The 16294-nt window shown below is 39.4% G+C and overlaps 1 protein-coding gene across 5 annotated transcripts in view; it reads left to right on the top strand.

Annotated features, from left to right (window-relative positions):
- LOC144050774 (SH3 and multiple ankyrin repeat domains protein 2-like) overlaps positions 1-16294 on the top strand; it is a 280805-nt gene that overhangs the window by 80015 nt on the left and 184496 nt on the right. For all 5 annotated transcript variants that reach the window (XM_077564353.1, XM_077564354.1, XM_077564355.1 and 2 more), the window contains exons 5-8: positions 4671-4779; positions 7902-8053; positions 14031-14198; positions 16150-16266. In XM_077564353.1, coding sequence (XP_077420479.1) covers positions 4671-4779; positions 7902-8053; positions 14031-14198; positions 16150-16266 — 546 coding nt within the window. The remainder of the gene's footprint in view (positions 1-4670; positions 4780-7901; positions 8054-14030; positions 14199-16149; positions 16267-16294) is intronic.

Raw genomic sequence — 16294 nt, forward strand, 5'->3', positions numbered from 1 at the left:
GTTTTTACATAAATTACCGATTATTTGCAAAGACACTGAATGGCAGTAGTATGCTAATAACATAGTGTGTTATGTATCAGCAAATAACAACCCATCAAGCCTTTAGCGATCTTAAACTGACCGATGATCGCTGTTTTAATGGCTAAAAAAAAATCAGGTAAGACTACAAATGCGGAAGAAAGTTTTAGTCAAATTTCACCTCACAACTGACAAAAGAAATTTAGATAATCAATTATTTTAAATACCTGGATTTTGCTCTAGAATGGCTCCAAGCATAAAGTTTAATGTGCATATAAAACTGTTGTCTAAAACTGTAAAAATCAGTTTAAACAGTTTTAGACTTCCGGTCTTCTACTGCATCAACGCTTGGGCCACTGATTCAGTAACCAGGCCAATTTCCTCAATCTACAAACAAGCTTTAAAGTTTTCGATCAGAAAGCCACAAATATGGCATCATTGTAAAATTACGGGTAGTCAAAAAATTAAAAAATTTTGTAAAATGTTTTATTTTGAAACTGATTATTAAAATGTTTCAATGTGCCAGGCCCTCAAGTATCAGTCATTTAAAAAGTCACTTAAAAAGAATGACAACCGCAGGAGAATAATAAGTGGTGTGAATGAGCGGAACGCTAAAATAAAAACACAAAACAATATTTGGACAATCATTCTTTTCAGTAAGAAGTGCACATCTAATTTGGCAATGTAGTTCCTGGGATTGTATTCTATTGTATGTGAAATAATCGATTTAATTCATTCAACCATCAATGCACAAAAACACATAAAGCACATAAAGCACAAAACTCACTTTTGAATTCTGCAGTTTCAAACATTGTCACACCCGTTGCCAGCAGTGTGTGCAATAAGTTAGTCAGTGAACATGCAATTTAGCGCTTGCTTGTTGGCATTTTAGTAACTCAGGACCCGAGGGTTAAGAACTACAAATGAGGAAATGCATCTTATTCCTCCTTTCAGATTTAAAATTCAAAGAAAAAAAATCTGCTGGGAAGAGCAATGTTGAAAAGTGAAAATTCTGATTAAACTGTTAAAAATATAGTGGAAGGATGTAATACTACACTTCTGCTTGAGCTCAGAAATTCAAAATAAGTCTATGGTGCTGATTTCATATCAAGTAGTTGCAGCGTGATGCTGCATGAAAACCTGTAACCGCAGGTTTTCTCTTTTTCCATGCCAGCTCCAACAGCAGAGCACTTTTTCACTCCATCTCTGTCCTACCCACAAGAGTAAAAGTCAAGTGTGTTCAGTGATTTGAAGATTTGTTGCCTTTGCCGAGCTGTTTTAGGCTCACCTTAGGCAGCTATTCCACAGTGTATATAATCCTGTTTTGCAGCCAAAATTTAAATGTTTCTGGCTACTTGCTGTTTTTGGCATACTACTGTAATGCTACACAAATGCAAGAAGGTAGGAAATAAGTGCAGAAGAATGTGAAGCAAATACATGTTTTCACTGCTAAAACAATAAACATTACTGTCTATGTGAAATTATAGTAATACATCAGAGTGGTTAAAAGTGTTTCCTGGATTTGAATGTGTTAGACTGAGCCTTTATTGGTTCATGAGCAACAGGATAATTTGAGTTTTAAAAGTTATAAAATGGACAGTCGCAGTACTGTGTGAGCAGTCCTGGGTGCACCGACTCTTACCATAAGTCAGCTGGGTTAGGGTTTTAAAGTTGGATTTTACATTTGATTCCATTAAATAACAGACAAATATTTGTGAAATTACAGTACATTTGTCAACGTATTTTAACAATCAATATATGTATTTCTAATGGTGTTTTTTGTGTGTAAAAGAACAGTATTGTGTGTTTTTACAGTTAAAGTGATTTCATGTTATTTTACATTTGATATGTAAAACCTGAGTTTATTTTTGTTAATTAAATGATATTTTTAAAATACAAAAGAAATTCTGTTATATTATTTTTTTACAGTGTTGCAAATGTTTTGGCTTGATCTATATCTCTGTTACAGATCCAATACCATAACAATCATTTACAATAATGTCTGGTGCTCTGTGGTTGACGAAAGCTCATACTCACACTGCCATTAAACATTCTTCAATACCTGGAGTCTCCAAGTTCGAACCTTGAGAGCACCTATCCAGCCTGTCATTCAATCAGGATCGTTATCAGGCTTCTGCAGAGCTTTCTAATGAGCTGATCATTTGATTTAGCTGTGTTGGAGGAGGGACAAATGGAAAACAGGTTGGAAAGTTGCTCTAAAGGGCCAAACTTGGAGATCCCTGTTCTATACTGTTAAGGAAAAAAACACAAAAATAATATAGGGTATGTCTATGAACTCCTGACATTTCCAAATATTAAACAAGCAATGACTCATCAGTGAGATCTAAGGACCAGCCCTCGATCTGTGCTCACACTAAATTTGCTTGGCTCAATTAGCTTGTTAAAAGACTTTGTCGAGTGAATTCAGTGATTTGTTTCTCAATACATTGTAGATGTTCAAAAATGATTGCTGAAAATGTGTGCAACCACAGAGAACTGTTTATTACTCAATTGTGGAGATACATGTAAATGTACGAAAGCTAGCTGGCTGTTCACAGGTTAGCAAACTTGATTGTTGGTTGAAACCTCTTGTGGCTCCGCTGCGATGTCATTTCTTCCTCTCCCGGTGCTACAGTCCACGATGTTTTGTGGTCGTTTGTTTTTTTGTGGTTGTGAGTGGTGGATGCGGGCTGTGTGAGCACTCCTCCCTGATTGGTAGACCTTGTAACTTTTTGAAAATCCTGTCCTGGAGGTATTTGGCCAGCCGTATCTCCCCAGCCCCACGTCCTACCGGAGACACACTCGGATTCATCTCGACGAGGCCTTTCCAACGGTATATGGCCTGTCATTTTCCGACCTTGCCCGTCCGCTTGGTGACCTGGAGATAGAGGCCCGACAGTTTCCCAATTTCATGCCCTGGAATGCTCGTGCGTCTGCCACCGCCCCGTGGCTCAACCCTAGATTACACCGCATGCGTGTGCATTGTGGGTCCGCTCCGCCGATTTGTTTCCATTTTCCAGCTTGTTTATATTACACCGGCTGCATATGCTCTGCGGATCGACTGCCGACCAGCTTGTCAATGCGCTACCGAGCCTCCCGGTCAAAATGGATTTCTCAGCCTCATCATCATCATTAAAATTAAGAGTGCCATTTCTAACCGCTGTTTTGTTGTTGTTGTGTGTGTGTGGTTTTTTTATTACTATTTTTATTATTTTTTTCTAGGGAAACATACCGGCCGGAAAAAATTGATTGATCAACATTACATTTTTGTTTCTCAAATAAATAATTTGGGATATTAGTTTAATTTTGCTGTTGTTATTATTATTTTTAAAATCTACAAAGGTTTGAACACTGAGAGTGTATAGGCCTACTGTGTTTAAATAAGAGATACAGTATGAGAGAAAATGTCGCCTATCAACCAAAGTGCATGTATAAAGTGTGTGGTGAGGAGTTAGCCTTAAAACATATATAATAAATGAAAAAAATCTAGTATGAATGAATTCTTTTTAGAATAAACAAAAAAATATATACTGTGTTACCTCATTTATAATAAGTAAATAAAAAAAATACTTTTAATGGAAACATGAATGTAAATGAAATATATATATGTGTGTTTGTGTGCGTGTGTCAGTATATATGAAAATATCCAATACAGTAAACAAAATAGACAATGAGTAGAGCAAATAAATAAATAAATAAAAAATCTAGCTATCTGTAGATGTGTCTGCAAATTGTATATAAATGCAAACAAATGGCCAAGAAACAATGTCCAACTTTTTGGTTATTCCACTCAACAAATGTGGTAAGAAGTATTGCAATTTGTGGTTAGTTGCAATTCTTAGGACATTTTGCAATTATCCATCCATCTGTATTACTTCAACTGCCAAACTGGTTGTATGTCTATTTATGCCCTGCATTTATCTGGCGACCAGCATAGAGTGTACCCGCCTATCGGCCACTCTATAGGCTTCAACACCCCCACAACACTGGAAAATGGCTGGCTGGAAATGTTGAAATTATTTTTGAAGCACAAATGATAACTAATAACAGTGAGATTTGATTTTTGGACAAAAATGCTGAGGTGTTTTCTGCCTTTTGTCTTTGTCATCCCAGCTTTCCTTGCCAGTCTATGAAATGATTGCTACTCATTGGCTTGATATTTTTTTGCTATATCATTCCTCATTTTCTCCTGTCCTTGAGGGAGCTGTTCTCTTATCTATTTTTATCATGTGGCCTGGAATGAAAGCAAATGGGAGCAGAACTGGAAAAAACGATCATCCATTCTACTCTGTCACCACTCTCTAAATTTTGTCCCCTCCCTCTTTAGGCTTCTTGCTTACAGAAGCCTTTTATTACATTGCTGCGTCATAACAAGCAATTTCTTTCGTTCCTCATTTCTAAACACATCCTCTTATTTTTTTTATCACCCGATGTTATTGTTAAACGCCTACATTGTCGTGTAAAAACCTGTTTTTAAACCCATTCTGGGCCTCTAACGGGTTTCACGCTACCACTATTTGTCCGTCTGTCCATCCATCCATCCACACTCGCATTCATACCAGTACCAAGTGGAAAATGGGCCCGTGCTGCCTAAACCATCAGTGCATTTGTGTTTATATTCTAATAGTTTATTGTCTTCCATGGCTTTGCAGGCCAATCTGAAGAAGTTCATGGATCTTATACTCCACAACCAAGTGGCTAAAGTGTCTAAGATGCTCGAGAGAGGCCTCGATCCCAACTACCATGACAGCGAGACTGGTGGTAAGTCTACACCAAATGATAACTATAAGCATTAAAATGTTTTTTTTTAAATAATAATAATAATAATAATAATAATAATAATAATAATAATAATAATAATAATAATAATAATAATAATGATAATAATAATAATAATGATGATGATGTTGATAACAATAATAATAATTATTATTATTATAATGATGTCCCCCGCCTACTGCCCGATGCCATCTAGGATAGGCTCCAGCACCCCCACGTCCCTAGTGAGGAATAAGCGGTTCAGAAAATGGATGGATGGATTATTATCACATAATTGCATATATTATAATGTAATGTATTTTCTCATTATTTTATCTGTATGTCTGCCCATCCTTCTGTCCAGATTTGTAGGTTTAAACTTAATTTCCCAGAAGCAGCAATACTTATGACTTAAAGCTACTGTATTATCTGAGATACGCTGATATTGGTGTGTCATACAAATGCATACTCTATTGGAACCATATCTTAATGACAACAATATATCTTATGAGAGCAATGTATTGTGATGATTTAATAATTTAAATAAAAACTGTCAAACAATTACAGAATGAAATTATGTAGAAGCAAAATATCGGAGTAGTGAGCTGGGTCAGTGTTTCTAATTAGACAGGTAGATTTAACTCTTTGACTGCCAAAAACGCTTAATAACGTTTAGTAAAATCCTAAGGAGGGCTGCCAAAGACGTTAAAAGATGTTCACTATGGGTTTTTTTGGAAACGGGTGGAGGAAAGCCTTGGCCAGCTGTGCTGAAAGTATCAAGCAGATCTAGTTAGTATAATGACTATTTTTGGGCACTAGATGGCAGCGATGACTCTCTTTAGACAAGATCGGGTAGGCGTCAGTCGAAGACGTGAGGCGGGGCTAGAGTGTTGAGGGGAGAATGGCTGAGGAAGCAAAAATGGCGACCGGTTGCAAGCAGCGTACGCTTGAGCATTTTTTTCAAAGATGAAAAGCATTGACCAATGCTAAAGAGCACATTGATGACGACGATGACGATGATGGTGACTCCGAGGTTGACGCCGAAGTTGGAAGCGTTGACGCGGCGGCTATGATCACGTCGTAAAGCCTCACCGGCTAGCGATGCTAACGCCGGAAAACGCGGTGCACAACCGAGCACTTCTGCACAGGCGGACGTTCAATCGGACGATGAAGAGTACCCCGAGTCCAGTGCATATTCGTCGGAGGAGTGGGTACAGTCTGATCACGGAGAAGACACTGGTTCTGGACTACGATGCCACCATGAATGGAGTGGATAAGATTGATCAGAACATCTACCACCCGGTATAGGGACTGAAGGACATGAGGAAGCCAGACGTAACACCACCGTAACGTCACCGTCATGATCCTGAGAGTAGACTTAATGGCAACATGGCCAAACACACACTGCAATATATACCTGCTTTTCCCCGGAAAAAAAGGCCGTCAAGAAAGTGTAGCGTCTGCACGCGAAGGGGCAATCGCAGTGAAACTAATCTGTTGTGCAAACCCTGCTGTGTCCCCTTGCACGCAGGGGAGTGTTACAAAAAGAAAAACTGTAGTTGAAACATCCACACAATTGTAAATAGTACCACAGTTGCACACATTTGTAAATAGTTTGCCAAATTGTTCTGTCAAATTGTTACACTGTTGAATGTAAATAAACGTATTTTGCTATCAAAAACACTTTTTCATTGTTGGTGGTAGTGTTTTACAGAAGTAAAGCACTGTTTAGGTGTTTGTGGCATCATTCATGGAAAAAAAGTGTCAAATTCACTAGAGTGCATGAAATAATATCGTTTCACAAAAAGCTTGATTTCTCCGTATTTTGGTCCAAAACAGAGCATTTGGGTGAAACTAACCATTTTCTATTGTTGATTACTGAAAAACGGAATAAGGTAGAAACAAACTTTTTTTTCTGATGAAAGATGAGAGTTCAATCTTTCATTTGGTAGTATGTGTGTTTGCACAGTCCAAACACAACATTTTCTGTGAACCTTGAAAGATCAGTCAAAATGCTTAAATCGGCTGGCACCCACAGCATCCTTTTCTGAAAATGGTTGGCAGTCAAAGAGTTAAATGTACATTAGAAAACATGACTTATAAATCACCTTCAAACTTTATATTGTCTCCAGTTCCAATCAAACAGTAAAAGTCATCATAAATAATTGCCCATTCCATTGTTTTCCCGATGTATTGACTTAAAGCCAGTAAGCCAAAAGACTACTTGCCCAGCTTGCCAACTTTGACCTACAATTTTAGTTTAATTTAATCCTGTGCATAAAGGTGGCGAAATGAGTGGAAACAAATTTAGCCTAAAGTAGGGGTCTTCAAGTCTGGTCCTCGAGAGCCACAATCCAGCCTGTTTTCCATGTCTCCTTCTTCCAACGCACCCTAAATCAATAATCAGGATCATTACCAGGCTTCTGCAGAGCTTGCTGATGAGCTGATCATTTGACTGGTTAGGCTAGGCTTGGCAGGCCTAAACATATTGTGAGGGTCTGCTGGGAACGTCTGGCAGACTAAAGTGTCAGAAGCAGCTTCTATTCCCACCTCCGGCAGATCTTCTTGTTCTTCTTGTTTCATGCTTCTATTGTTGAGATGGAACAACCAGAGCTGTGGCCGTAAGGTGGTCAACGCCTGTCATTTCCGTTGATATATAGGCAGTGAGGGATGCGGTCAAGGAGTCTTACCATGACTTTTTGGCTGGTGAGACCTTGGAGGCAGCTGATGGGTACAGACAGGCCAAGCAGAATCACTGAAGCAAAAACGGTTTCTGGGAGGCAGCCAAACTACTGTAGATGCCCACATCAGCTAAGTCAATTCTTGGTGTTTGTGTAGCCCTAATCACAAAAGAGCCTCAAATAGTTTCACAGGACCCCATTTAACAAAAATGACATCCCCTGACCTAAACACGACAACCGGGCATGGTAAAACTGAAATATCTCGGAAAAGAAGAAACCTTGAGAATGGCCTATAGATGGAGTGGGTAACATTCATAACATAGGAGCCAAGTTCGCTGCTCTCAATGTGTATGTGATTGTGAAATGTTGATTTACTGTATACCCAAAGAACAGCCTATGTCAATAAAACACCCATCACACCCTATATCCCTATGTTGTCTCTAGAGAGCCCCCTGACTGTTACATCACATCTGGATAATGTGGTGGAGATGATCAAGGTTCTTAAGAATGGGGGTGCTCACTTGGACTTCAGAGCAAAAGATGGTATGACAGCCCTCCATAAAGCAGCACGTTCCAAGAACCAGGTTACGCTCATGGTAAGAGATGTTAAGGGCTGAATCCAGCGAAGATTTGTGTGGCTATTGCGCGGCGCTAGCAATCAGGGAGCGTGTAATCCACAAAGCATGTGCAGATGGTTAAATTCATTACTAACTGTGCTGCCAACCAGATTGCGCCATGGTGCGCTGGTGGCTTTTGCGCGTATTTAAATGAGGTAATATGCCTATACTGTATTTGGCGGCGAAATTGCCCACCTCTATGAAAATGAGACTAACTGATAAACAGCATCTAATTCACTAACATCAGCTATATATTGTGCCATTATATGAGTTCAGCAATATCCTTGCTGAATAGACCCTTTCTAGCTGACTGACGTCACTGCTTATCTACAGCTCTGTCTCCTGGAGGGCAAGCCCCCCATAACAAATGAATGGAGAAAGCTTGATTTTCGGCAAGCGTTTTCGTTAAAAGGGGGTTCAAGTGTCACAAAAAACGTCCCGAGTAGGACACTACATTACTGCGACTCATTGGAACCAGCCGGAACAAACGCTGGATTGATACAAAACATTTTGGTTGGAGGGCAAAGTTGAAGTGGAAGCTTAAGGTATGTTGTTTTTGGTTGAAACAGTACGTCGATCACTACTTTCATGGTGTAAATTGTCATTCATTAAATTGTTTGTGTCCGGTTATACTCGTCTTGCTGTATATCGAAGTTTTCAAGCTATTTTAGCTTGATAGCTGCTAACAAAATTACCATATGTTTGCAACACATTACTCAGCAGAGATCAAGCCTGAGTTAAAGTGCTGTGATAATCATGTTAAATCGTTAACTTTTGGTTCAAAATTACTTGAATACTTATGCAAAAAAAAAAGAAGTATGAATGATTGTTTCAGATAAGATAATATGGCACATTCATCACGTCTGCCTGGAAATTACAATCAGAAGTTAATGTTATGACCCACTGTATATGAAAAAGAGAAAAACTACCTGATATAAAATGAAAAATTTGAGCATCGTACTTTTTGTGGGTGAAAAGTAGTCGCGTCGTAGGTTCGCCAGCCACCGTGCTGTCTTTCACTCAACTCCTCACTGTCTTCCGCCTGGTTTAGAATCACTGCCAGCAGCCGAAAGAATTATGTCATCTCTCTTTGAGCGATTAGAGCATCCGTAGCCTGCGCACCATAGCATTGGTTGCTGATTTATCAACTGTTTGACCTATTTTCTAGGTCACACTGATGATTTTCTAATTCACTCGCATTGACGCCCTGTCCTCCACAGCTACTTAAATGTGACGTCACACTAGAAGGGTCTATAGGACGTTAAGAGAGCAAATTGCACGTGCAAATGAAGAGCACTTAATGGCCCAGTGCATTCTTAGTGGATTTGGCCCTAAGTTTCCAAATAGCAGGTGCTCAATTGCTTGTCCACTAACTTTAGCAGACTATGTACCTGTTGGCAACAGGTGTAAAAGCTGTAGAGAATACCGTATTGAAAAGATGGTTTTGTACGTTAGGTATCTCTGATGTTTTTTTTACTATAGAACTTGTGATAATACTGTAAGAACACACAATGGAATTTGAAGTGATTGAATTGGATGAGAAAAAAAAAAAAACAGTTACTGAAAATGAATCTAGTATCTGCCTACCTTGCATAAAACACTGCATCTAAAACTTTAGATGGTGCACCTAAAGAAATCCTCTGATAGAGGCCAACACCTTTTTCCAAAATGCGCAGAAATTACCCAAACACATGGAATTGCAGAGTTGAAATTGGTTTTGTCACAGGTGATATAACATGACTCCTTTTTGTGAGTGGCTCAAAATCAACCCTAAATCATTGAGACAGACCTGTCGCCAGAGCCCAATTATTATGAATACCCGACAGACAGCATTCCCTTTGCTCCATATATTTGGATAGATTCACGTGGCAGTATTATAATATACAGCATTTACAGTACAAACACATCGACGCCATCATGACTACGTTGACGCCGCAGCCGTATTGGATGTGGCAAAGTGAGACTATTCATAAAGATGCCTCGAAGATTTTCTCCTTGGAGATGTATCATCAACTCATTTGATTAATAAGGAATACATTACCTTTGATTGTATTATGTCTTTGTAACTCAATCTTACTAATTATTTGCCGATTTGATGGCAAATACAATTGCCACATCCAATATGGCGGATGCAGTGACATCTCACTTCAAACGGGCCACCTGTTTGAACGGTGTCTGCAGCAGTTATTAAAAAGAAGAAAAAAACGAAAGAAAATGGAACCTAATTTTAAATAACCAACTGATATGTTGCGCCCGCGGTTTCTTTTTTCAAGTGGCTCTCAGGTTGCCGACACTAATCTAGTATGTCCCTCCTCATTTGCCGTACTCTGTGATGCGCTAGCGTCCTTATTTACAACTACATACATATTTTACAGACATGTCTTGCCAGAGTACACAATACCATACAAAAAAAAACTTGCCGCTTGACTTTGAAAAATATGCATGGCTTTTCGCACGCTAACATTATTTTCAGACTGGCCATCAATCAAACAAAATCACACCACTGTTTTTTCTTTATATTTTTAATGTATTAGTAAAATAACATAAGTATTTAAAAACACAAAATTAGCATTTTTAGAGATCTGTGACACAAATGGGGTGAGGGGGGCACAATCGTCTTTGTGGAAGGGCACGGCCCCCTATGGCCCGCCCATGGCGACGGGTGTGCATTCAGATGCTCCAACTGTGCACTTTTCTCTAGATATAGTGTAATAATTTATTTATGGCATTTCAAAACTATTTTCACAAGTGGAAAATATCACCCTCCACCTCTCGTTTTGCCTGTGCTACACTGTCCAGCCACTTGGCAGCTTTCAAGATGCAAAAGAAGCCATTGTAATTCCTCTCAGGTTTGACAAATCACATTGTGCGTGCTAAATTAATCTATTTGGACAAATCACATTGTGCGTGCTAAATTAATCTATTTGAACAAATCACATTGCATAATACTCAGAAAGCACAAAATGAACCGTGCACAAGTATTGCCTGTTTAGGAGACTCAATCGTAGATGCACCCGGTTAGTAGATCAGTATCCACATCTGTTTACATTAGCAATCAAGTTTGCATCTGTTTTTGCACGTACAAACCGTTAAAAATCAGACCCATAGACATTAATCCTACGCTTGCGTCATGTTTTAGTCACCTGCTTTCATCAGCAACTCGTGGTTGGAATCACATTGCTAAGCATACACATGTTCTGGCATGATTGCAGACGACACAGACTCACTAATGTCTTTAACCTACAGCCTAAGAGGTATTAAAAGTATTAGAGGATTTTGCGGTGAACGAGTAGTTCAACGGCTGTTTGTGGTTTTCTCAATAGTTTGGATGCGTAACCACGACTCCCCCCTCCCATCCTCCCTGCTTTTTACGCAGGAAACGTAGCGTCAATAAACAAACCGTTGAGCTGCATTGACGCTGGTATCATTATACAACTTTACATGTTTAACGAGCTTCATAAAGTATAGTTCTTACTCAAAAAATAAACTGAAGTTACCTGCCCAGCAGAAACTTAGCAACCAAAGCATCCATCTTCAGACCTCACTGCTGCTTTAGCAAACGCCATCGCTGAAAAGACTCGCCCAAATGACTTTTGTTTGGCTTCGCTCTTTCAATTCTTGTCTCTTCCGTTCAGCAACCTCAAAAACAGCCTTTCTTTTTATGGCTCAGTGGTCCTGTATCCTCTGCCATTGTTGGTGCTGGTAAACACTGTTACGCCTACGCAAGCTACATACTCGGGGCACATACGCAAGAAGTGTGATGGATGCCAGGAGCCCATCAATAACGAAGCACCTACGTTATTAATTGGCTATAATATAAAATTCCTCGTCTCGTCCACAGCTTATGAATAATAAATATTTTACAGCTTGATAAAGCGATTTTTAAGTGAATCAGACAACTTAATTTGTAATAAAACCCGCTCTAATGTGACAATTTTATTTGTTGTAAAATCCTCTCTAATACCTTTAAGGGATAACAATGTTCTATTTTATTGGCATATGCTAAACATGATCTTTTGCAGTCTGATGTTTCTGACGTGTCACCTCTGTTTCATTACTTAATTGTATTGATTTTTGTAAAAAGGCAGTTTTATAATGGGAATCCTTTGACATGTGCATTGTTTATTTAGCTGTCTTTGGTATTTTAGACAGTTACACATTTTCATAAAAAGCACATATAAAGTCACCTTGTATTTCTTAAAATCAACCGCCGCATCAAAATGCTAAGTAATCCCTTTGAAGTTAATAAAGTGTTTAGCATTGGAACATTTTTATATATAGGTAACACTAGGGAATAATTTGACAAAAGAAATGCTGAGTTAGATTTTTATGCTGATTAAAACTAATATTGGAATGCCGATTCTAAAAATGTAATTCAGTTATTGCTCCACATCTTAGTAGATAAGCAAAATTCCCCTGACAAGCTGTATTAAGACTTGCCAGCTTATTACAATAGAGATCTGGACATTGTCGACATGCGTCCCAAAATAGGCGTTAGCGTTAGCGCAGCCATTTTGCCAGCATAGAAAATGCGTCTGCCACTTTGAGTAAACGGCAAACGCCACATTTTAACAATGACTGATAGCTATTGTGGACCAGCTACCACAACGAGAAGAGGCAAAAAAATGATTGAGAATTCTCCAGGCTACCAAAAGTCGAATCAATGTGTAGCCAATGGATCACAGCAGCCATAAAAAGGGTGAACAACAAGACGGAGGATTTGGGATCCTCCTCATTGTTTGTGTAGCAATCACTTTATATCGGGCGAGTCAATTACTGAATCAGTTAGTCGTGTAGATGTAGCTCAATTGTATATCGGGCTCTTTGTACATGATGGCTGAATCAACAGATGCTAACTGTTACCACACGCAAAATGTGGGGGAAATAATTTTGTAAGTTTGTGCTGCTACGATTTAATAGATACTACACAGTTAAATTTAATAACTGACACCATAAAGAAGACTTTTTAAGGCACAAATGATGGCGGCCGCGGCCCAATTAGCAGCTGCTAAGTTGCTAACCTACATAAATAACACTGCCAAGACTTGCGCGAAAAAGCTAACTTCGATATCATTTTGACCACACATAAAGGGAAAATTGTACACACTTGATTAAAAGCACCGGTGTAAGAGAGGGGGTAATTCCACATAGCAGTGTTGCCGAGATGAAAAAAAACACATTTTCATCAAAGTGGCTGTCAATACTCTTGACAGATAAACACTAGTTTTAGCCCTCCTCGCCATTGTGGTGCATTAACGCTGCGCCGCTACTTTGCTGCCACGGGGGGCGCGTTCAGAGAATTTGTCACGTGACGTCCGGATGTCTATTGGGCTCACTGAGGCCGTTTGTAGCCCCTTCTGTGTTATACAGTACTTGAAGAATGCCCCAACCTTCGTCCACCACACTTGGACCACAGTTACCACAAGGTTCCGGTCCACCCACAGAATGCGCCCAGACCAGCACCCATCAAGCCCTTTGGCCTTTTTGAATTCCTATGCATGCCATTTGGCTTCTAGCGTGTGCCACAAACCACTGTATAACAAGAATGAAAATAACAAACTATTAGAACAAAAATTACTTACCCTCCGATAATGACATAGATGATCAAATAAGGAAGTAAGGAGAGGGAGTGACTCCTGCTGCTTTGCTTCAATCGTAAAGCTTTTTAACATTATTACCTGTCATGCACAGTAATGTTTAAATAAGTTGATCACTGTAAAACTTTGCAGTATCCACTTTTTTTCTTCTTCTGATATCGACTTACCGGCACTTTAGTCATACAGTTTTGTACCAGGCAGCCAGGTCAGAGATGACACAGACACGTACGTTCCAGTTTGTAAATGAGAGTCATGACTGCAATGGTTGACACAGCTTATTCAATAATTCAGATACCCTTCTTTCTGTCCTATTTGTTTTGGACTTGCCACTCCCACCCTCACATGCCCCCATTTTGCAGACACTGTTGGAGCTGGGGGCATCTCCAGACTACAAGGACAGCCGCGGTCTGACTCCTCTGTATCACAGCGTGCTTGTGGGGGGAGACCCTGGTTGCGGGGAGCTCCTTTTGAACCATCACGCCTCTGTGTGCTGCCAGGATGAAAATGGCTGGCATGAAATTCACCAGGTACACACAAGCACACCATGAGACTCACCAGCTTCATTCATTTTCACAGAGGGACTTTGGGCTGTTTAGTTATTTGGAGTAGATTGCTTTGGGTGAACACACAGACACACAGTGTGGCAGCTGCTACCCACTGAAGAAGATAAAAGGCATGTTGGGCAAGTTGCCCCGCAGCTATGACAACAGTATGCACATGTCTGCAATAGCATCTCGTCCCAGAGACTCGGCCAGCAACAAGCTTTTAAATCAGCCCCGGTGTAAGGAGAAGAGACGGCATTGACTACATAATGATAAAGGCCGTGCGCTGTGAATTCCGGCATAGTCTGCGATTTGATTAACTTGGTAAAAACATCAGGCAATAGAAGGTAAGGGACTGTTTTCAAACTAGCGATCTCCAACTTAAGTAAGTCACATCGCTCTCTCTGCTTATCTCCCATAAGTGCACACACGCGTGTGCGTGTATATGCATACGCCTGTCAATCTGCACGATGAGTGTTAGCCATACCTGACCCTAACATGAACGAAACTGAAAAATAATCCAAATACCGGATCGGTAGATCTCTGAGTTTGAAAAAAGGAAATCATGCCTACTTTAGTGGGACACTTGACACTGGGAGGCCAGGGCGCACTCTTGGAGTGCGTAAAGACCATTTTTGCAATGAACATACTGATAGTACCGCCCGTGCACCATTTTAAAATAGCTTGGAATTCTATTCTGAGCTACTGTGTATAATCTTAACATGTTGGTGGCACAATGCTTGCAATTTACCTTAATTAGCCATTCCTTTCGATATAAGGGAGTTTGGATCCAGTGATGAAGAAAAGCTTTTTCCCTGCTATCACTTTCCACAAAATGCACTCAACATGCGTTAAACTTAATTTAATACCCGTACGATTTCCACGTCATCTAATCTATGTGTTGGAGAAGAACTGACACAAACCTTGACCAAGCATGTAGGCATTGTTTAAATGCCTCATGGTGATTTGCGTATGGGTGTTGTGTTCCTTAGTAGAATTATGCAAAAACAATAATTTCTATAGACCTTGGGTAAGCCGTGTACATTACACTTCCCAGACCCCCACCTCCCCCCAAAAAAAACACTGAAAATATGTGATCCAAAAGAACTTTTTTTTGTTTTTGCTTGTTATTTTATTTTCCATTTATGTTTTTTATGTATGATCTGCAAATATATTATATTGATAGTGATGTTTTTTGTCACTTATTAGTTGTTACTGACAAAAATATGTAATCAAAGATTAAAAACAAAGGAAAATGATTTGAAATGGTAAAGGTACAGTACTTACACTGTACATGTTCTTGGAAGTAAAGTAAATGCAAAACATCCTGCATCCTCCACCTCGACGCAGACATTCTGTTTTTCCTTATGGTGTGATTCTGAGTCAATTGACTGTAAATATGTACAGTAACATTGCACGTACTATATCACATCATAATTTTACATTAATTCAATTTTTATTCAACAGCAAGAACTCAGGTTGCAATTTTAAATTTTTGCTGTCGCATAAAATACTGGACTAAATAACTACATTTTAAATATTACAAACTCCATCCTCATTTTATACAGTTATAGTTCAGTATACATATTTGGGCAAAACAGTAACAGAATGTGATTGTCTTGTTTAAGGCACCAAAACATTTCTGCTGATCTGCTCAAGAAATGTAGTTCCTTACACTTTAATCCTTTTTTGATGATTGGTACATTTTCTCATATTCGGACTTCATTTAATGCCTTTCAATTTCTGCTGCCTTAAATGTATTCCCCTATTTTGTAGAGGCTGGGTTCAAACTGAGGGTGATTTCTTCCCGTTTGGGTTCCAATGAAATTTGCAGCACACTGACATCTAGTGTAAAATGGATGCTACTGCAACAGCTGCTTTGTGCTGGTGGGAGGAAAGACTGCATTTCATATGCGCTGCTATCTTGTGCTTTCAGGCTTGCCGACATGGACATGTGCAACACCTGGAGCATCTTCTGTTCTATGGAGCAGATATGAGTGCTCAGAACGCCTCAGGAAACTCTGCCCTACACATCTGTGCACTGTATAACCAGGTGAGGAGTGGGTACAAAGTTTGTTCAA

Source organism: Vanacampus margaritifer, chromosome 4, assembly GCF_051991255.1.
Source record: "Vanacampus margaritifer isolate UIUO_Vmar chromosome 4, RoL_Vmar_1.0, whole genome shotgun sequence".
In the NCBI taxonomy this organism is placed as follows: Eukaryota; Metazoa; Chordata; class Actinopteri; order Syngnathiformes; family Syngnathidae; genus Vanacampus; species Vanacampus margaritifer.